This window comes from Centroberyx affinis, unplaced genomic scaffold (genome assembly GCF_046629955.1).
Source record: "Centroberyx affinis isolate AG114_WGS23_722 - 3 ecotype Tasmania unplaced genomic scaffold, CSIRO-AGI_Caff_v1 ptg002307l_1, whole genome shotgun sequence".
Lineage (NCBI taxonomy): Eukaryota > Metazoa > Chordata > Actinopteri > Beryciformes > Berycidae > Centroberyx > Centroberyx affinis.
The window spans coordinates 135,644-157,753 of record NW_027280579.1 but is presented as its reverse complement, the minus strand read 5'-3'; the positions used below and the strand labels follow the sequence as shown (position 1 = coordinate 157,753).

Genomic DNA, 22,110 nt, shown 5'->3' with positions numbered 1-22,110 from the left:
AATTATATTATCAAAGTCTGTTTATTTTGTATAATAAATGGACGTTGAATTTCTCTGATATCCATTATTTTGTTTTCCCTCCTCCCTACTCCGCCATGATGTTTTCTGACTGAGCAGCGAAGCTAGCTAACCAGCTAGTTTAGCCTCCTGCCTGCTGACTGACTGTTTTGGAAGGGAGGTGCAATGGATGGATGCTTTGCCCCGCTACGTTTTACATAATATTTGTCTTTAAACAGAATGCATCCTCCGCAACAACTTTTACCCACTGATGTACTCATCGTTGTTCCCGAGAGCTGCTAATTTGCAGCGCAACGTTAATAAATGATAACGGAGTGGCGGTTTTTTGTTACAATTTGAAGATTAACGCTAGCTGAAGCTAGTCAGAGCTAGCTCCTCCTTGCTCTGTCTACCATCGCATTCGTGTGTCTCCTGCCTCAGGAATGTTCTCCAAAAAGCCTCATGGGGACGTTAAAAAATCAACACAGAAAGTGTTGGACCCCAAAAAGGACGTGCTGACGAGGCTCAAACATCTGAGAATAGTCATAGGTAAGTTAAAATCCTCGCTAAGCAGCTAGCGGGTTAGCCCCTACGTGCCGTTCTCTTGTATGCTGAGAATGTCACGCCAAGCTCCTTTCGAAAATCTGGTAATGTTATGTGTCCATGCTTATGGGAAAGGGTACAACACTTATATAACATGACTTAAGATCCCTTTAGCTTCGTTAGTATCCACTCATGGATTCGGCGTACTTCCAGCCCACAAAGCAACACATATTTCAGTAAAATGTCAACTTTTCGAATTGATTCGCCTGCTAATCCCACACTCATCCTCCACCAAAACAAACAGTGACGGGCGTTAGTAAGCAGCGTGAAGCAATTCTTAAAGTTGAAATAGTATTAAAATAAATACTACTGGGTGGGTCAGATGTATGCCGAATATACCAGTAGATCCTAGCGATTCAGAATATGTTTTAAATTGCGTTTAACGATGTGTTAATGTCTGCCAACAAGCAATGCCATTTAAATTGTCAGATTCTTGAATGGACGCGACGTTCTGTCCAGGCAAGAGAACAGAGCGTATTGGGGCTACTAGCGTGTGAAAGAATGTGTGGTGGGTGACGCTGCCTGTGTAAAGTTTTGGCCCGATAATGCTACAAACTGCGGGGAGGCAGTTGTGATTTGTTAGGCAGCCCATTAGTTAGACTGTTGTGATTTGTCTGGAGGCCCGTGTGTGTGTGTCTGTGGTGTCTGTTGTGTGTGCCTCCGTGCTCGGGCAAAGGGACATGGTGAAGCTTTTGACAGTGTAGAAATGTTGCAACGCACCGCTAATTACAGTGTTCAAAATGTGTGAGAGAATAGGGAGGATGACAGGGTGTGTGTGTGTGTGTGTGCATGTGTGCGTTTTTCTCTCACTCGGTCACAGACACACACACTGACCAGAAAGGGAAACAGTCTCTACAATTTCCTCTCTATGTCCAGTACAGTAGCACAACTTCCTGTTTCTATTGTGAGAGCTACTAGGCTGTTTGTGTGTGTTTGAGAGAGAGAGAGAGAGTGTGTGTGTGTGTGTGTGTGTGTGTGTGTGAGAGACGGAGAGAGTGAGAGAGTGCTTCTTAGACAGGAGAGGGTGTGCCCCTTCTGTGTGCTCCATGGGGAATGTGAGGCCTTGATAACAATCACACACATGCACGCACACACATCCACATACACACACTCAGAGTTGCATTGTTCATGAAGGAATAAGACCATACAGAGACAGATGAACAATAGGAGAAATAAAACACTATGGTACATGAGTATCATTAGATGGGCAGCATTGATGGGCACTTATAACTTGAACAAGTGGACTAAATGTACCATGCAGTAAGTGTTATTATTGTCGTCAGTGTTGCCCAAGTAGACATCATCGTCACAAAAACAGAATTTATTAGACCAATTTCCTTTTCCTGTAATAAAGGACTTCCAGTGACTGAAACAATGTGAACCGTAGCTGTTTCTTCCATTACAGAAACAGAGTTGCAACTCTTTGCTTCACATGTAGCCATACATCCAAAATACAAATAAAGTTAGTATCATATTCCTAAGTGTGTCCAAATTGAGCAAGTCACAGTGTTTTTTCCACAAAGGTTTCCACTGTAATAAGATGGTCTATATTTGATCTGCAAACTCATCTGCATGATGGATTCGCAGCGCCCTTTGATGCAATCAGCCAAACCAAATGTGGAATTTGGGATGATTAAAATGGGTCCCCAAATAATTCAGAAGATATGAGCATCCAGTACTACTACCAATATTATGTTGTCAAAGCCTTCGCAAGTCCCTGGACTGTGCAGAAGGACTGCATAATATGCTATGGGCGTTAGGGAAGTTGCTTCAAACCTCAGCTTAAGAGATAGCATGTAGAATCAGTTTTAGGTGACGAGAAAAATCCTTTTAAAAATGTCAGTCTCCAGAGGGAACGATAGAAAACCACTGAGCCAGGCCACTAAGACCTTACAAGGGCAACTACTATGGCATAGAACACAGACAGCCTCTGTGTATGAGGGTGTGTGTGTCCATCCATGTGTGTGTGTGTGTGTGTCTGGCAAAGTTCAGCCTTCGGTCTTCATATAAACAAACCCAGAGACAGAGACGCTATCACCAGAGGCTCTTCTGTGTGTGTGTGTGTGTGTGTACCTGCGTGCATGCTAGTGTGCGTCTATGTGTAGCCTAAGATAGTCTGACATGGTTGTGTGTTTCCTTTCTATTTTGGCCCTGGACTGCAGTGGTGGGTGAGGGTGTGTGTGTGTGTGTGTGTGTGTGTGTTTTATCTCAAAGTGCGAGTCAGTGTGTCTCCTACCTAATGACAGGCAGTGGTGTTGAGAGAGAGATTCAGGCCAGAGCACACAAAGGTAAACTTCCCATCCTTTAGAACGATGTATCTTAATCTGTGGCTGGAGACCCACACTGGGCCGTGGATCCGTTTTTGGCCGGGTCCTGACAAGACAATGAATATGTTTCAGAGATCCCAGATCCTATAGGGAGGTTGCATTCCTCAAATTTGCTTCCTGTGCTGAAAAAGTTTGGAAATCCCTGGTGTAAAATCCTCCCTTTCTTTGTCTTTCTTTGAATCATCAAAGGATTTTGAGAGCTCTGTTTCACACAGGGAAACTCAGGCAATTTGATAATTTCTCTTAAGAGTAAGGTTAAAACCAAGTCTGGGCAGCATGTTTGTTTGTTGCACTTTTGTGAGTATAGAGATAGCGGTCAGGGGGATGTCCAAGGTTTGTGAACATTTGATATTTATGTCACTATATACAAAAAGCCACGGGTCCACGTTTAGAAAGAGTGCTTCTACCATAATAAGTTCTTAATTTTAGTGCTACAGCCTGCGTTAGAATCAAAACTGGGGCAAAAATGGGGATGGACACAGAAGTAAACTTAATATTAACCTCCAACCACCTGTGTGTGTGTGTGTGTGTGTGTGTGTTAGTTAATTAATTCCCAGCTCCCTACACTCTTTGTGGCTTATTTTTCTCCCCACTGTCTGTCATTCTCCAGAGAACGCCGAGCCCTCGGAGCTGAAGCAGTTCTTCGATCTGAACTACTCCCACATCTACTATGTCTTCTTTGAGAACTTTGTCACCATTGAGGTCAGCCTCAAGCAGAAAGGTAAGTTCTCATTGGCTGTCGAAGTCACGACTTAAACAGGAAGGGCAGGTATAAATCATGGCAACAACCTATAAAAGTAATGACATTACACTTCGCTCAAGCCGGTCTGTGTGTGTTTCAGGTCATAAGTCTCAGAGGGAGGAGCTGGACTCGATCCTCTTCATCTTCGAGGTACAAAACTGTTTTTACTGTGGGGATGTAAATTTACAATTTGATAACTTAGCTGACACTCTCATCCAAAGTGACTTACAGGTCGGGATCCAGTAGGGATGGGATGATATATTGAAATTCAATATATCGCAATACAAAAAGGTGACAATACGTATCGTGGGGCAGAAAAATGAATCATGATATTAGCTCCATTTTATTCTGCTGTAGTAATCACAAATGAGACCACTTGACCATCACAGTTTCACAAGCTCTCCATCCAAATTATATTATTTGCACTGTAATGACATTTTTTAATTGTTGTTTACATTCTAGCAAGCCAATGCTATTGCTGGAAAGATTTGTGGCTCATAAATAAACATAATTCTGCACAGTCAGACTTGGTCACAGAACTTTGATTACATGGTATTGTGGTTGTTATTATTTTTGAGCTGAACTGAAGGTTTTTTGTGGGTAAGGGTGGGAGGATTACATTTACTTGCGCCATTTTGTGCCCTCAAAACAATGAAACTGAATGCTGGATGCCAAATGGCTCCAGAAAACAGCTCTGACCTTATGCGAAACTAAATCACTGAGGTGTTTGTGATATTTCAGGGGCTCTAACTCTCACTAGGTGGTCCTGGTCAGTACCACAACAACACCGGCTGGCATTGACCTCAGAGCGAGGCCGCCGGCATTTAGCAATACTCAGATCTGGGTGGTGCTTTAGAGTAGCCGGGATAAGATAGCTGCGCACGCGTGTGTGTGTGTGAGACAGAGAGTGAGTGTTGTTGACCTCTTTTTGCCCGTATACCCTGCCCACATAACTCCATGTTAACAAACACTCCTCTTCAAATTCAGAGCTGGGCAAAACACTCCAGTATTCCAGTACAGTTTGAGTACTTGGAAAAACAATAGTGCACTTAATGCAGGTTTTCCTTGTGAAGGATAAGTTGATGTGTTCATCAAAGTATATCAAGTGTACCTCAAGAAGACTGAATGCTTGTTAACTGTTTGTAGGGTTGAGTGTTATCCCAAAAATATTATAGCTCAATATTTCTTTTATCTTTGACTCTTTAACAATATTTTTTACTGGATTTGATACCTCCAATGCAAATTACACTGCGACCTCATGTGTTTTTGATGTCTTTGATTTGTTTACAAGACTACTGCAGTGTGCAATTTATCAAATTAAACAAAACGCTAACATTTTGTCGATGTTTGCTCAAAAGTGCAAAGCTTTGTGTTGATTCAGACCTGTATATCTTAAAAAGCACTATGCCATATGCCATTTGTATTTATATTTTTGCCCAATTTCTCCAATGTTTTTCTCTCCAGAAAATCCTCCAGCTCCTGCCAGAGAGAATCCAGAGCCGATGGCAGTTCCACAGCATCGGTAACCCACACACACACACACACACAAAAAACACACCTCTCTGTGACACGCGTTACAGCTGATGTCCTTCTCATACTTGTGTGCATCTGATTAGATGGTGTATTGTTGGATCAGGTTAAGCCAGTTTGAGACCGTACAGACGCTCATATTTCATCTAACGGCAGAGAACAACCAGCGCCAAAACTGTGTAAAATGAAGAATGCACAACACAAGTCCCTACACCCTGCATGCATTCTTCATCAGTTGTCATTCAGTTGTTATTGTTCCTTAGTGTGACAAAACCAAATAATATTCAAATACATCAACTAATGGTCATACAACCACAGCAGCAGCCTTATACATGGGAGAAACCCAGCTGCTAATATATTCAGACCTGGCTTCCCTTTAAGTGTATTTACAGAGTGTTATAGTTCTGCATGACCAGACTGACGTGTCTCTGTGTTCTTTCTTAGGGCTGATCCTCAAGAAGCTGTTGCACACCGGGAACTCTCTGAAGGTACTGCTCAATCATAGCCCCTAGACGACACCCCCCCACCCCCCCCGGGCTGTCCTGCCTGGATGTTCATTTACTCACCCTGAAGCAGTACAGCTTCTAGGAAACACAGTCTCTCTATGCTGCTTTCCTCTCATCGCCTTCTCTTTTCTCCACTTTTCTTCTCTCCCTTTTCTTCTTTTCTCTTCGCTTCGCTTCTCGTCCCCCCCTCTTTTCTCATTTCCTCTACTCATAAGTCATTCATTAACTCATTCAGTCACTCTTTTGACCACTCTTTTATGCTTTACCGTCATGCTTCTTGCCCTGGTTTTATATTTCCTATCTTACTTTTATTGCTTTTGCTGTCGATTTTATCCAATTTTTTTGTGTTGTTAAATATACATATAGCATTTTAACACCAATAAATCAATTAGTGTGTTAATTTTGAGACATTAGTATAATTACTGTAAACAAACGAGACCTTCAGTGATAAGATTGTCAGCCTTTACCAGCCTCTACACTGCATTTTTCATTATCATTCCTCAAGCAGCAACATCTTCTTTGAGACCGGAAAGGAACGGGGTTTATGGGAAATGCGGTCTTGACAAACGCAAACCATCTCTCCTCTTCCTCTCTCCTCTTCCTCTCCCCTCCACGCTGCAGATCCGTCGTGAAGGCGTGCGTCTGTTCCTGCTGTGGATGCAGGCGCTGCAGAGCAACGCGGAGCGCGAGCAGCTCTGCATGTTCGCCTGCCTGATCCCCGGCTTCCCGGCTCCGCTGTGCCACGGGACGCCCCGCACCCTGGACACTCTGATCAACCCGCTGCTGAGTTTAACAGAGAGTTAGTAGACACACACACACACACACACACACACACACACACCAGAGTAGGGTTAGACTAATACACAGGGTGGATATTGCGCTATAGGTCATTTTCTGTCACACAATACTTTTGAATATTTATAGCAGTATTAACATTGAAACTCCCCACTTCTTCCCCCCTCTTACAGCTCAGGTGACCCCAGAGGAGATCACCCCATTGGTCCCTCCCCAGTCAGGTGACAAAAACCAGGAAGACCTCACCGCCTACTTCCTGGAAGCGTTGCTCAAATACATGGTAAACCAGGTATTAGCCATATCCCTTACTAACACATCTAACACATCAAAATGATATGGTAAAAAAAAAAATCATGTTCTGATTCCTTTCTAATATCACTAATGCTTAAAATATGCAAGAAAGCAGTCATTGGAATATTGCCAACTGACATTAACACACAGGTATTAGTCTGATCCCCTAACGCTTAAAAAACATGCTAAACCAGGTATTAATATGATCCTTTATTAACACATGCTGACTTGCTGCTTGTATTGCCTCTGCTTGCCGCTGTCTCACACACAAACACACACACACACACACATACAGCGCTAATATCTGCATATTACTCATTCTTTCTAAGACAATGGTGCTCTTCTCCACTCGACCCTATTTTGTGTGTGTAATGTTGTTTTATAACAAGCTTCTGTGTGTGTGTGTGTGTGTGTGTGTGTGTGTGTGTGTCCACCAGGCCAAGTCTCTAGAGTGGCGTTGTAAAGAGAACCATGAACGTGGCTTCAACTTCCTCTTTGGTCACTTCAGGAAGTTTTACCTTCCCCACATCTTTCCCAACTTCGCAATGGAAACCAGCCTGTACAGCCCGATACTGGGTCAGTAGAGTTTAATGACCAAGAGATGGTTTGACTGGTATGGGTTTTTGAATGCAGATACTGCTGTTTTTTTTAATTTATTTGTTCATCCATTTATTTATTGAATTAACGCTGTTGATAACCAATATTTTGCGCTGATACATTTTCATTCCAAAAAATTACAAGTATTTACTGTTTCCCCCGGTATTGTATTCTTGTTAGCGTCTAAAGCCCCTGGCCAATATATGAGGCCAATATTCACCTTCTGACATGATGGATGTAATGCAATTTAATTGATTCCATATTTGTTGAAGATTTCAATCAATGCCACATCGGTTGTCTCTGGGAAGCCCTTAACCTGAAGTGATTCTAATGTAACATTTTGATCAGATTCCACACAATGCATCATTATGTCTTTATTATTATCTTTAAGGGTGCATGACTCAAATTACAAGAAGTCAGCTACTCTTCGGGAACAATTTGACAAAGCTTTAACATTTAGACCAATGCGTTTCAGCTGCGTTCCTCTTCATTCCTTAATTATTATTATTTTTAAAGTTTTTACTATTTTCGGAGCGTTTTAGAGTCCCATGTAGGAATAAAATTCTGGGGGAAACACTTAATACCACTTTTTGGGATTTTCTTAGGCATGAAAACAGTCCAAATTAAAGCTGTTGAATATCAGCTGTCAGCACCTTCAACCTTCAACCTTCAATTATCACCATACCCTACGGTAACTGAGATGTTCCCTGCTTCCCTGCAGACGTGCCTCCCATGCGGCCTAAGCCCTACTACAGCATCGTGCGCAGGGAGCAGGACAGCGGTGAGACGCTCTACTGCACCAAAGAGAGCTTCCTCCAGGCCCGGGTCATCTTCATCCGCTGGCTGGTCTCCTTCTGGCTGGAGCCGCGAGCCAACACACACACGCAAATCCCTGGAACAGAAGGCGAAAACGTCCCCAAGAACATACAGGTAGCACACACACACACACACACACACACACACACACACACACACACACACCCTGGCACAGAAGGAGAGTGCGTGCCAAATAGTAGTGTTACCAGAAAGTTCCTCAAACCTCTTTCCTTATACTGTATTTGGGAGCAGTGGTAGCCTAGATTAGGTATCTTAGAATAGGTTATGTATTAGGGCTGGGCGATATGGTTGAAAGGATTTTTCTCGATATCAGTATATATCACGATATGGTTCATGTATGCAAAATCACGTTAAATAATCAAATGAATGTTCATCTCATTGAACTGAATGGTGATGTTAGGTGTGATGTCAAACAAAACTGAAATTTTCAAATAATATTCCTACCATTTAATCAGAGTTTTTAAGTAAAATTTGCTTGTCATCATCAATTTAGACAGCAGAAATGTGTGTCACGATATTAAAATATCTTCATATCATCACGATATGATTCCACGGAAAGACGATAAACGATAATATTGAATTATTGCCTAGCCCTATTATGTATGTATTCCATTGTGGGTATATAAGGCTAAAGTCTCTCTCTAAGCGTTAACTACAACATTAGAGTGACTATTAACTATTAACACCAGCATCACAGCATAGTGCATCACAGTACCTGAAATAGATATAAAACAAAAGTTTACTCTGGCACACTGCCCAGATATACAGTATACGGGAAACAGTGTTTTCTCTGTCTTATTCCTTTTTTCCCCCCACTCTACCTCTCTATATAACCTGTGTGTTCTCCCCCCAGCGAGCAGCAGCCGGGCTGGCGGCTCGTTCGGCAGGCAGCTCGGACGACAGCGGCGGCGGCGGGATCCGATCGGACAACCACCTGGACGGGGGCGGCGGCTCGTCGGGGCCCTGCGGGGGCGTCGGGGGGTTGTCCGGCGGCCCGGGGATCGGGGGCGAGGGCGAGCAGAGCCACTCCAACACGTCGACGCTGACGGAGCGGGAACCCAGCTCCTCCTCGCTCTGCTCCATGGACGAGGAGCAGCTGACCGACATGGAGGTGGTGCGGAGAGTGCTGACCAGCACCAGGACCAACGTCAACTTCATCACGGAGATCTTCAGACAGGTGAAGGAGAATGAAAGAGATTTACACACACACACCACTTCAGAAAATCACTGAGGTCTTCAGAGAGGTGTAGAATAAACTAGTGTTCAAGGGCAAGAAAGGCTTCCCTGTTGCCAATAGGGGTGTGTATACGTAAAAGCACAGAGAAGCAAAATACCATACAACTAACACAGGGATTGAAAACTAAGAAAAAAGTATATACTGACATCTGTCTACTCCCTTTCTTGTCAATATGCATCTTTATTTTTGGCACATGTATTAATGTCTCTTTTTCACTTTAAAAATCTCTTCATTTTAAAAAAAAAAAGTCATTTAATTTTCTGTTTTCCTTTTTTTGGTTGTTGTGCAAATATTAGTCTTAACTATATTCATATACACACAAACACACACACAAAATTACAGACAGCCAATTACGGACAGGGAAGTGGTGAGGAGGAAACTTGTGACGTGTGACTGTCCACAGCTCTTATTTGTCTTTAGTTTTCAGTTATGATCTAAAAGTGTAGGCTAAATATATCTTATTCCGGGTTCACTAAATATCTCTCTTATGTAGTTTTTGGTCCTGATGAAATAATGGACAATATTGCCTCCAAAGACACTCACTCATTGTAGCAAAACAGGAGGACCACTGGTGTACATTTTTTTTACCAATAGGATCTGGTGTAACTATCCCTTGTGCCATTTACTCACTCAGAAGTCTGGGTAAGGGCATCAGCTAAATGCCTAAAATGTAATTTAACAAGGGTGAGTGCCAGTGTAGAAACTGTTTGTTAGAGGAAAGGCCATAGTGGGTGAGAGTATCAAGATAAGATGAAATTTTGAAATCTCAATGAAATCGTCTTCCTTCCCTATTTTGACATGTGTCCTGTTGAAACAGGTTATTGGGGTGGGACATAAAGTGGGGAGAGATGCACTCTTTTCCAGGAAGTAAAAGCAATGGGATTTTGATATAAAAAGACAAGACACAACATTTTGTAATGTATTAAATAGATAAATAAGTCACTTTTCATTTCATGGAAACTGGGGAAACTGGGTTGTTTCAGCAGCAAATAGTAATAGGATACAGCAAAGAAAAACAGAATCTAAATAAGAATATAGCAAAGGGGGGGCTGTAAAATCTAAACCAACTACCCAAGCACATGCAGTGTTTCTCTTCCGGCTGTTCCTCAGTTCTGTATATTAATGGAAATTGATCTATCTGTGCCCCCTAGGCCTTTCTCCTTCCCATGTGTGAAGCGGCGGCGATGCGCAAAGTGGTGCGTGTGTACCAGGAGTGGATCTCCATGGAGGACAAGCCGGTGTTCATGAAGGAGCCGGAGGAGGGCCCCTATCCCATCGCCACAGCCAACAGCCTGGACTCTCAGCACGGAGACAAGGAGGACGAGGTGAGGGGGCACGAGCTGAAATATCTGAGACGTTTTCAGTTTTACAGCATTTTTCTCTTTAAAAAAAATAAAACTGCCTTTTTTCGTGTGCGTTTGTGTTTGTTTTCAGGGAATGAACAAGGTGATGGACAGTGAGATGCTGGAGTACAGTGTTCACGCTGGAGTCCAAACTACACTACAGGTATGGTTTGCACACACACACTTAGATTCTCTGCCTCTTATTTCTGTTCTGGCCACCTTGCAGAATTGGGTCATCAGGTTTTTCAAAAAACAGTATTTGGTGGACCCATTTTAATCCTCTCGTGACCCAAATTCGGGTCTCCTCTCCAGGTATTTATCACCCACTCCTCCAACGTCTTCCTGCTGGAGCCGGCCAACGACGTCAAGATCCTTCTGGAAGAGCACGTGGACATGTGCAAACGAGTCCTCAACATCTACCGCAGCCTCGTCATGCACGAGACCATGGACCAGAAAACATGGTAAAACACCAGCTAAATACACACCAGCCTTGTCATGTTACATACTAAATATACATTCATCCAGTTTTTTTGGGAAGCCAGTGGACAAAACTGAACTGAACACACAATTAAACTGGGATGTGAAATGAGAGACTGAGCACAAAAAAAATATCACTTTTATTTTCATTTTTTAACCATTTTCTGATCACATGCTTCACACATTTGCTCTGTTCCATTTGCTTGTTCTATTGAAATAAAGCTTCTGTCACCTCTGCTTGCTTCCGGTGGCTGAAGAAGAAGAAGAAGAGCTGCTTTCTGCGGAAACTCAAATGTGCGCCTGTGTTTGTTTGCAGGGAGCAGATCCTACTGGTTCTGCTGAGGGTGACGGAGTCGGTGATGAAAAGACCTCCATCCATCATGCCTCAGGGCAAGAAGAACCACACACTGTCTGGCAGACTGGCTGGAGCTATCTTCCAGGTACATTACCATTACCATTACTATTACTATTACACACTGCCTGGGTGACTGGAAGGAATTATCTTTTGGATGAATACAGTTACATACAGCGTAATAAAGTGTAATAATCACTTCCAGAGGGCTTAAAATGTTGTAATTTCCTTTGTGCAATGTTTTGCTGGTGAAAAATTAGATTCTGTACAGGCACAAAATGCATTCATGGTGATGATGTATAGATCTAATTAACGAGCAGCTTATTTGAATATGATCTTGCTTCTCTGGCTCCCATGTTAATCAGCTGCCTTCATCTCCTCTGTAGAGAATACAATAAAGTTATTTAATTTCATAATGATACAACTTTTACTTCCATTTTGTCGTTACTTCTCAATAAAGAACAGACATGATTTGTAGAAACTGATTTCCTGCACACTGTGATGAAGTTTGATAGCATCCAGGTACAGAGGAGTGCACTATCTCATCCTGACTGACCTGAATTTAACACACAGCTTTTTTCTCTCTTGTCGTCTCCCTCTTCCCGTCCAGACGCTGATAGTGGCCTGGATCAAGGGGAACCTAAACGTCTACATCAGCAGGGAGCTGTGGGACGACCTCCTCTCCGTCCTCTCCTCCCTGACCTGCTGGGAGGAGCTGGTCACCGAGTGGTCGCTCACCATGGAGACCCTCACCAAGGTAACGGAAGACACTGTAGTTATTAAATTAGCACGGCAGGCATCCCTATTCCTCATGTAGACGTTCTGGATCACATTTACACCTGACAATAAAATGTGTCTCTGGCATACACATTAAAATCAGATTTGTTGTCGCTTTGCTCGTGTCATTTCCTCTTGTAATACTGACATCCTTTAAAATTGGCAGTAAATGCTTTGTCTCGCTTGTTCCCCATTCATGACTATCCGGACTGTCCAGTTTTGATGAGGATGTTACTTTCTGAACTGTCTGTTTGTTTGTTTGTCTGTGTTAGAGCCAGTCAAAGTTTATTTCAGTTTCTGTGGTTGCTATATGTGGATTGGAGACACTTTTTTGACATCATTTACACCTGAATTTGATGCATTTTTGCTCTATCATCATGCATATGGCTGCTGTGGGTGCCAAATCAAATCAAACCATCATCATAAGCATTATAGGGGATGAAGGTTAAAGCAGCGGGTCTGTCTGTCGCGTCTTAGGTGCTGGCCAGGAACCTGTACAGTGTCGATCTGAACGAGCTGCCTCTGGACAAACTCAGCGAACAGAAACAGAAGAAGCACAAAGGAAAAGGTCGGTCACTCACTCACTTCACCGCGTCAAAATATTTACCCCGGCGGAATGAGACCCGCAAATCCTCCTCCCCGCCGGATCTGAAACCGACACCGACTGTTTATGAAAGCGTGGAGCCTAGAACCAAATTTTCAAAACCCACCTTCCAAAAGACACACAACTACAACACCATAATCCTTAGTTGGGGTAGAAATAATTGCAATTTCTCTCTCTCTCTCTCTCCACCCTCCCTCCATCCTTCCACACCAGGCATAGGCTCGGAGGGCCAGCGTCAGTGCGTGGACCGTTCCTTCTCCAAAGGCTGGAGCAGGGACCAGCCGGGCCAGGCGGCGGCCATGAGGCAGCGCAGCGCCACCACCGCCGGCTCGCCGGGCATCGAGAAGGCCAGGAGCATAGTCCGCCAGAAGACTGTGGGTCAGTATCCGCCTTCCTGGATTTGGCTACAAGAACGTAGTTAAATTCACAGTCATAGTAGCGGCAGCCAGATTGATCTGTGTGTATTATAAGTTGGCTGGCGTGCATGTGTGTGTTGGTGTGTGTACGTGTGTGGTTTGGACGGGAGGGCTAGCAGATAGAAGCTAGCCAGCTGTCTCTCCTCAGAGTCCCGTGGACGCCTCCTCTTTCTTCTCTCTTCCTCCTCCTCTTCCTCTCTCCTCCTGCCTGTCTGTCTTATCAGGAAGTTGCGCTGTATGCTGACTGTCACTCCTCCTCTTCCTCTTCAGTAGAACCTTGTTTATCCGAAGCCTTCGTCAACTGACATTGTTCGCGTGAATTTAATCTTCACCGCAGTGTATTGAAATCGCAGACTAAAACTTAAGTTATTTCTTATTACTTCCGGGGAGCAGTAATTCATCACACTACTCGTTACATTACTTTCCCCTTACACCCCCAAAATTGGCAATTTCATCCTCTCTTACCTTTTTAAAAATTGGGGATGTAGTTTCTAGAAAATTCAATTTCTGTGAACTTTCTCTCAACTGTGTTATTACTGGAATTGAAGTAATAATTGGTACAATACTAAACTACAGTTTAAAGAGCATTTATCAACAAGGCAATTGCAAGCTACAACACACAATCAAATGTATTTTGTTCATCTCTCTTACCACTTGATGTTTGGCTTCATTTAGCCGACTAATTGATTCCAGTAAACGAGGTTCTGCTCTATTTGTAAAGGTGATGATACATGGGTAACCTTCTGACGCAATGAGATAGACAGTGACAAAATTATTGTGGATTTCATAGTGGGCTGTAAGGAACAACGGTATCAAGAAGGAATGCTGTTGGCAGGGTGTCTGTATGTCCTGAAAAAGTCTGAAACATATGGATAATTAGTATAATTACTGTAAACTAAAGAGACCATTGCTGAGAAGACTTTGAACTAGCATGAAAAAAAGTCTTAAATTTGCCGTGATGGAACTTGCAGACACCCCGTTTTCCTGCAACACTGTCTATCTGCTGAGCCTTAAAGGGCAGCCTGTGTATCACGGCCTTGTGAGGAGACTTGAGCTGTACTGTTAGCCAAGCTGTCACTAGCCTCTCACTGTCTCACTGTCTTTCCTCCAGACCTAACCCAGTCTCACTCCTCCTCCACTCCCCCCTGCCTTTAACCTTCTCTCTCCTCTCCCCATCGCCCCTTTCCTCTCTTTTCCCCATCCCTTCTTCCACTCGCTCTCCCGATCCTTTCCCTCGCGGTCCTCTCCTCCGCCTTTTCCGTTCCCACATTTCTTGTCTTTCTCCCTGAACTGTCTTTCTATAATTTCAATTGTTTCACATTTTTTTTGCCTGCTCCTTGTTTTTCTCTCTGTTCATCCCCAACACTTCCTCTTCCACTTTATGCAACATTTTCCTTCTTCACTATCTTTCTATTCTTTTTCTCTCTCCATGTGAATTATCTCTCCTTTGTCTTTTCTGGTCTTTCTATTGACCTCTCTGTCCTTTCTTTTTTGCCTCCATCTCTCTTTTCCTTCCTCACGCACACTTCATCCTTCCTTCCTCCAATCACCTCTCCCTCCTTTCCTTTCCTTCGTTCCCTTCCTCGCTTTCCTCCTCCTCCTCCTCCTCCCTCGCACTCTCTCCCCCCTCTTCTTCCGTTTCTCTCCCTCCTTCTTTCTATCTCTGTCTTCCCCCCTCCCCAGCCCTGCGTAGCTGTTCTACGGGGGACTCTCTGCTGTCCTCAGCCTTTATCCGCAGTGCTAAGAGTGCTCCTGCTCTGGCTCCGCCTCTTCCTGTCCTCCTCCACCACCACCACCCCTTACTACCCCCCCTAGCTGACCAGCTGGCAGGTACACACTGTCTGCACTACCTGTCTGCCCGCCTGCCTGTCTGCACGTCTGTATAAAACTAACTTTTTTTCCTGGTTGTCTGTTGATGTGTCTGCCTGCCTGTCTGTCAGTCATTTACAAGGCAACAGTAAGCATTTTGTTCCCAAGGAATGATGCAGCCCCACCCCTCTTGGCCAATCAATAACAAATGTGTCCACTTGTTTTGACCTGTAGCTGTAGCACCACCATTGGGCTAATCAGTGTAATTTTTTAAAAACGCCAGAATATAGTGGTGAGATGCACCATTCCCTCAAATTCTGTCAAAGTCTGATGACGCATGAACATTGTAGTGCCCCCTTTGGGATAATTATTGTAATTTTGAAAAAAATCTGATCAGTGGTGTCTTACCCTGCGTTCTGACTGAACATGAAAAAACCTAGAGTCAATGGAAGGCGGCGAGCGGAGCGAGATGGACACAACTTTTGAGAAAATATGAGAATATGAAAGAAAAAAGTGAATTTACAGCATATGCACAGGATATACATCATATTCAAAGGAATAGTCCAGAAAGTAAATATGCACGGCCTTCTGTATCAGATATATTTAATTGAAATGAAATATATTCAATTTAAAGATGTAGATAACATATGTACAGAACAAGCATTAGCTGGCAGAAATGCCTAGTGTGTCTGCCTGCCTGTTCTGAAACTTGACTCGTCTGCCTGCTTGACACTTAACCTGTCTGTCTGCCTGTTGATTTACGTCACCTGTTTGCCTTCAGCTGTTTATCTGTTTGTGTGGGACTTGACTGTGTCTGGCTTTTAGCCATTCTGCCGACAGATGCACTTGTTTGACTGTCTGTCTGTCTGTAGCTGGGTTTCCAACTTTCCATCCAAGTACTTTTACGTGAACTCTGATGCATCGGATTAGAAAAGTTAAATACAAACGTCAAACACACCTCATTTGCATTTTATTTTTGTGACATTTCACAAATTCGCTTGAAATTTGCATAACGGTTATTTGGAAACGTAGCTTGTGTGTCTGTCTGTTTACCCGTCTGTCTGCCTGAAACTTTACCTCCCTGTTTTCCTGCCTGCTTCCCTGCAACTTTGACCTGTCTGCCTACATGCCTGTCTGTTCGTTCATTGACTTGCCCTCTGTCTGTCTGCCTGCCCTCACACCTTTCTTTCCCCTCTGTTTCTGCCCCCTACTTGTTGTTCCTCCATACCACCAATGTCTTGGTGTAGAATTTAATTTGACTCCACCCATCTTGTTTTCAATAGGTTACAGTGATGATTTTACCTTGCTCACATTCTCTGCTAGAATGATTTTACTTAGTTATTGTGTTTTATTTTGTGTTGGTTTGTTATTTGTGTGTGTGTGTGCTGTTTGACATTCCTTCAACTATAGCTTGTTCAAGCTATGAATTATTCATTATAGATATAAACATGCCATCCTCTTCTGTTATGTCTGTCAGCAGTATAAAGTTCTCATTTTTTATCATTTTACATTCTGATGATGAAATAGCTAAGTAGACATGGCAAACATCATGACAGGCCAAGGAAAATACAAACAGTAGATTAGATTTTCTAAAGATCTAAAAATATATGATTATGGTTGAGAAAGATTGCTGTTATTATTTTATTTTTAGGTAAGTATAATTTAGTTGCTGTTGCTCCTGTATAATCTCAAGTTGTGAATATTGTCAAACCAGTAATTCAAAGAGGAAGAGTCATTATTTTTCTGTTTGTTGGTAGATGTTATTCTCTGTAGACTTTGATGGCTGGTTGAGTTTGATGCTGTTGATCAGTAAACGTCAACTACCACCATAAATGCTGATCTGCTTGGCTGTTTTTTCATGTTGTTTACCAGTGTTTATGGTCTTTTGTTGTTTTTACTGCACCATTGTTTTCTGTGTATGTGGGGTCCAGCGATACGGTATGAACCTGGTGGAGCACCAGTGAAACAAACGTCTGAATCTTAGAGCCATTTTTTGTCTTGGAAATAAATCGAATGCCTTTCAGGAGGGATGCAAAATGGCACCACAAAATGGACATAGAAGCCTGCCGAGATGTCAAGTTAAAAAATATATATATAGCTACTCATAGATCTAGGCCATACAATTCAGGAGTGATTCAGTTTCTACTCACAGGAAATACATTTTGATGCTGAGGGTGGCCTAACAACAAATTCAATTCCACAATCCAGATCCCAGCTTGATAAATAACCTTGGGACTGCTGACCTGAAACCAGTTTGCATTTTGTCTCACTAAGTTAACCCAACTAATTAACATGATACTGTGACCTCAATGTGAGTGGCATTTTTTTCTTAGAAATGTTCATTGCTTGTATAACCCGTTTCAAAACACTTTGCTTATTTGTTTTAAAGGAAATTTGTAAAATCTCCTATGCATTTAATATTTAATTTAACATTTAACATTTAATATTTAATAATTTATGTAAATGAAATCAAATCTTTTGTAAATCATCTTGTGATCTTGTCTAACCTCTTCAGAAATGTGTCGCTGGACCTTAATGATCATTGTAATGGTATAATGGTCAACTTTGAGTATATGTCCGTGTGTGTGTGTGTGTTTTTGTTTTTTTCATATATAGTGTTTGAGTGTGTGTTTGTATATGTGTGTGTGCATTCCCAATCACACCCCTACTAACCTCACTCCTGTTTTTCCACCCCCCCACCCCCAATTACCAGACCTCGAGGACCCACCAATCACCCTGACACCCCGCCCCTCCCGGATGCGCCACTCCTCCCAGAGCGAGGAAGCCCCCCCCACCTCCTGCTCTGAGGTGTTCCAGGGCGTGGCTTGCGACCTGGACCCCCCGGCCCCTTCCTCCCTCGCGCGGAGCAGCAGCGCCTCCGACATCATGGAGCCGTTCATCGCCGAGAGGGTCAAAGGTGACGAGTCCCAAAGAGACCCCCGTTCGACCCCCGACCCCCCCCACCGCCACTCTACCGCTACCTCCTCACTCGCAGCCAATAGCCTCGCCACTCCGCCACCCCCTCACCCCCTCCACTCCCCCTCCTCCTCCCCCGCCCCCTTCGCCTCCTCCAACGGCGTAGTTTCGTCCTCCTCGGAGGGGCGGGACGACGGCAGCTTGTACGACCAGCTCTGGCGCGACATTGGCTCTCGAAGCCGAGGCTCGAGCTCCGATTGGGTGAGCGGTTCAGATTCCGCCTTCACCTTTTTCTCTGAGAAGGAAACGGATGCGGAGGAGGGCGACGTGGGGGGCGGGACAGAGGAGGACGATTTGTTCTCCTCTATTAGGGAGTACCTCACCCACAGAGGAAGTGAGAAAAGGGAGGAGACGGGAGAGAAGGACAGTCTTGGTCATGCATTAGAAACCAGTTCTGTACCTTCACCTGTCTCTGTGCAAACAGGGGTAGCTAGAACACAGATAGGACACACAGGGCAGCTAGGAGAGGCGAGACAGGTGGTGAGAGAGGACAGACAGACCGGTAAAGATGACAGACAGGTAAGTAAAGCAGTGAGACACAGCAGTGTGGATTCGACAGAGGAGAGCGAGGCAGAGCAGCGCAGCATCTACGAGTGCCTGGAGCTGCAGTGTCAGTGGCAGCCTCCCAGCACCAAGGGGAGCTCTAGCTTAGAAAGACAGGCTGGGGAGAAGGAGAAAAGAGTAGGAGGAGGAGGAGGAAATGCAGGAAAAGGAGCAGGATGGGGAGGAAAAGGCGAAAGATTAGGGGAATTAGGAGAAGAGAGGAGAGGAGAATGGAGAAAGGAGGATAAAGAAGCAGCAGCAGATGAGCAGTCCCACTTGATCAGACAGGACACTACTGAGATAGAATCCAGCACTGAACAAAGCCAACCCTCCCAGACCCAGGGCCTGGACTCAACCAGGGCCAAGGCGGCCCGCGGTCGCCCCAAGAAGCGCCACGTCGGCGGGGTCCACGTCAGTTTCCGGCCCTCGACCGAGTCGGTCCAGTTCCACAACCCCCTGGAGAGCAAAGAGGCCCACTGGAAAGCCAGGCTGCGCCGCCTCAGCCACTTCCACACACACAGTCACTCAGCCGGGGAGAGGCCCGGGTCCGGAACCGGGGCGGGGGGGAAGCTAGGGGCAGGGAGTGCAGGTAAGTTTGGCTCTGTGGCCGGGGTTAGCCATAAAGTAGGGGCATATGAGAGATCGGGGTCTGGGGACCTTATGGTATCTGGGGATAACACTGGTGCAGGCGCTGGAGGTCTGGAAAACAGGTCTGGGACCGGAGCAGGCGACAAGGACAAGGAGCAGCATCCCGGATCCAGTGCGGGATCCGGCCTGGGTCCCGAGCTTCACTCTGAGGTGTTATCAAGCGGTTCAGGTGCATCCGGCATGTCGGCGGGGGTGCGCGGCCGCTTGGGGCGCTCCGGCCTGCGGCCCCGAGCCTCGCGTTCCCGCTCCCAGGAGCCGGGCAGCACCGCCTCGCGGCACCACCAGGTGGCTCTGCTGGGCGGTGTCTATAAGACCGTGGTTCACGCCCTCTCCTCCAAGCCCCGGCCCCGGGGTCAGGGGTCGTCCCAAGGCTCGTCGCCGCAGCGGCAGGGCCGGCCCGCCATGGGCGACGCGTCACTCAGAGAGCTCTACTCCCACGTCCTGGGCTACTTTGGACGAAAGACGACTTCGCCAGGTGAGGATCGCAACGAACGAACGAAGCGCTCACAGCGGACACAACACCAGTAAACTACAACAGATAAAACATCAACAAACTGGAAAAGACAAATACTTACAAAAACACAAACACCAACAACTCTCTTTTCCTTTTTTGCTGTTTTTAACCGGTTTGTTATGATGAATGATATTTTTTTTTTGGCTGAAACTCATCATCTTGCTGCTGGATTGAAACTCAAACTCCCTGTTTTTGTGTTTCCTCTTGAACGTAGCCCCTCCTCCAGCCCGCCTCCTGTCAAGGCCCCTCCTCCCCACACCTTCCCACCTGCTCCTCTGCCTCAGGAGACCCTTCCTCTCCTCCTCCTCCTCCTCCTCCTCCTCTTCTCCTCCTCCTCCTCCTAAGGGCTTTGGGACTTTAACCTCTGCTCCTCCTTCTTTCCCTCCTCTCCACCACCTCCTCCCTCTCCTCCTGGATGTTGCATGCGGCCTCCTCGCGCCTCCTTCGCCTCCTCCCCGGACTTCGGCCCTTCTCAGCCCGCACAGAAGAAAACGACAGGCCACAGAAAAACACAGCCACCTGTAGAAAAACAAAAAGAAAAGCACAGATAAAAGAAAAGCGACACGGCTATACAAAAACACCCAAGTCCCAAAAGCTTTGTAGAGAACCTATAACATTCACCTAAACATTCCCAACTGTCTGGTGCCTTTTTGCCCTTTCACAGCTTTATATGTGTTATATTTAGATTTAAATGTGTAGGTATGAAATCCAGTTTAGAAAGGAAAGCAATGATGGGAAGTCTATTAGAAGAGAGAGCACTAGTAGGTCACTTCATATTGCTGTAGTTCGTCCCTAGACCACCAGAATGCAGCATCAGCCCTAATGTGTGTGGCCACCTTCACAATGACATAAACATAGAATTTGAATGGATAGAGAAAGCGTCCGCATTCAAATCAACAATGTGGGATGATCGATTGCCACACTGCCGTATGATGTAATCATTTCAAAGATATGATGATGGGTGAAATGCATGAGACTCTTTGTTCGACGTCACATTCTAACATTCTGAGTCTTGTGCACTGTTCACATTTGCATCAATGGTAGAAATGCCCTTTTTCTATTCATTCTAATTCTGTGGGCAAAGACTGCCGTTTCGGAGGAAGAATAGGCAGGGGGACAATACCCGAACAGCCAAACAGAATTGGGGGGGGGGGGGGGGGGGGGGGGGGGGGGATTTCACAGTCTTGGGAGGCGAGATGCCGGACACTAGCGCTGTGAGTCGCACCGTCTGATTCTGTCTGGCTGTGGAGACGCTGTTCCCCTTCCACATTCTTCTTTCCAGTGTGTTGTCTGCCGACGTGGGCCGAACAGTAGTTGCCAATACGTTTTTTTTTTTTTTTATGTTTGTTCGGTTTGTCTACTTTGGTGCCAGATGGGTGGGATTTGCCACATAGGATAAATACAATGAATCCCAGAATGAAACGATGATGTGGTAAACTCCACTCACTCCAACACACACCAGTAATTATTTGCAGCTATTGTTTGACCCATGTCTGGTTTGTCTGTATGTCTGTCTGTGTAGGGTCTGTTTGGCTGTATGTTGAGCTAGTTAAGCTGTGTGACTAGCTTCAGTGTTAGCTAATATAACAGTTTAGCATGTACTTGTATCACCACATCAACCCTTTTATGTTGTAGTTCCAATGTGAAATGTACTGTACCAGTATGGGTAGTTGCTTCACAATCCTAGTTCCATTGATTAGATGTGATTAGATATGGTGGTCAGGCAGGTGGTCGATTTACTCCCATCTGGCTTGGGGTTGATGGAAGCTGTCTGCTGTCAAAGATAACCAACTCACTGACTGACTACTGACTGCTGGCATTGCTACCAATCTAACAGTAACATAACCCACAGTAACATAACTGGACTAATGTAGGCCTCTGATATGCTGCCTGGATATAACAAGGTGTGCTCTCTCTCTGTCTCTCTCTCTCTCTCTCTCTCTCTCTCTCTCTCGCTCTCGCTCTCGCTCTGTGGGTGCATGGTGTGAGTTAACTCCCGCATTGCTTCCCTGGTTGGTTTTTAATGTGTCTGTCGTGTCGTGGCTTCTCTTTAACATTAGTCTTACGGTAACTTCCCAGGGCCTACATAACACACCAGGACTACTCTTATAACCTATTCAGGGAAATTCCACCCTAAAACAGTATTCACATGATGGCGTTTCTGTAACCGTACAGACAATTCAGTTAGT

At 44.8% G+C, this 22,110-nt stretch overlaps 1 protein-coding gene across 1 annotated transcript in view; it reads left to right on the top strand.

Annotated features, from left to right (window-relative positions):
- The first annotated feature begins 189 nt into the window (after positions 1-189).
- The window catches only part of ralgapa1 (Ral GTPase activating protein catalytic subunit alpha 1), a 73,127-nt gene continuing 51,206 nt past the window's right edge, over positions 190-22,110 (top strand). Inside the window, exons 1-18 of the mRNA XM_071533003.1 lie at positions 190-546; positions 3,538-3,648; positions 3,770-3,819; positions 5,134-5,191; positions 5,644-5,687; positions 6,327-6,504; positions 6,674-6,789; positions 7,229-7,367; positions 8,110-8,318; positions 9,079-9,402; positions 10,614-10,825; positions 10,920-10,968; positions 11,118-11,266; positions 11,599-11,722; positions 12,245-12,391; positions 12,889-12,979; positions 13,229-13,393; positions 17,954-18,157. Coding sequence (XP_071389104.1) covers positions 441-546; positions 3,538-3,648; positions 3,770-3,819; positions 5,134-5,191; positions 5,644-5,687; positions 6,327-6,504; positions 6,674-6,789; positions 7,229-7,367; positions 8,110-8,318; positions 9,079-9,402; positions 10,614-10,825; positions 10,920-10,968; positions 11,118-11,266; positions 11,599-11,722; positions 12,245-12,391; positions 12,889-12,979; positions 13,229-13,393; positions 17,954-18,157 — 2,476 coding nt within the window. The 5' untranslated portion in view covers positions 190-440. The remainder of the gene's footprint in view (positions 547-3,537; positions 3,649-3,769; positions 3,820-5,133; positions 5,192-5,643; positions 5,688-6,326; positions 6,505-6,673; positions 6,790-7,228; positions 7,368-8,109; positions 8,319-9,078; positions 9,403-10,613; positions 10,826-10,919; positions 10,969-11,117; positions 11,267-11,598; positions 11,723-12,244; positions 12,392-12,888; positions 12,980-13,228; positions 13,394-17,953; positions 18,158-22,110) is intronic.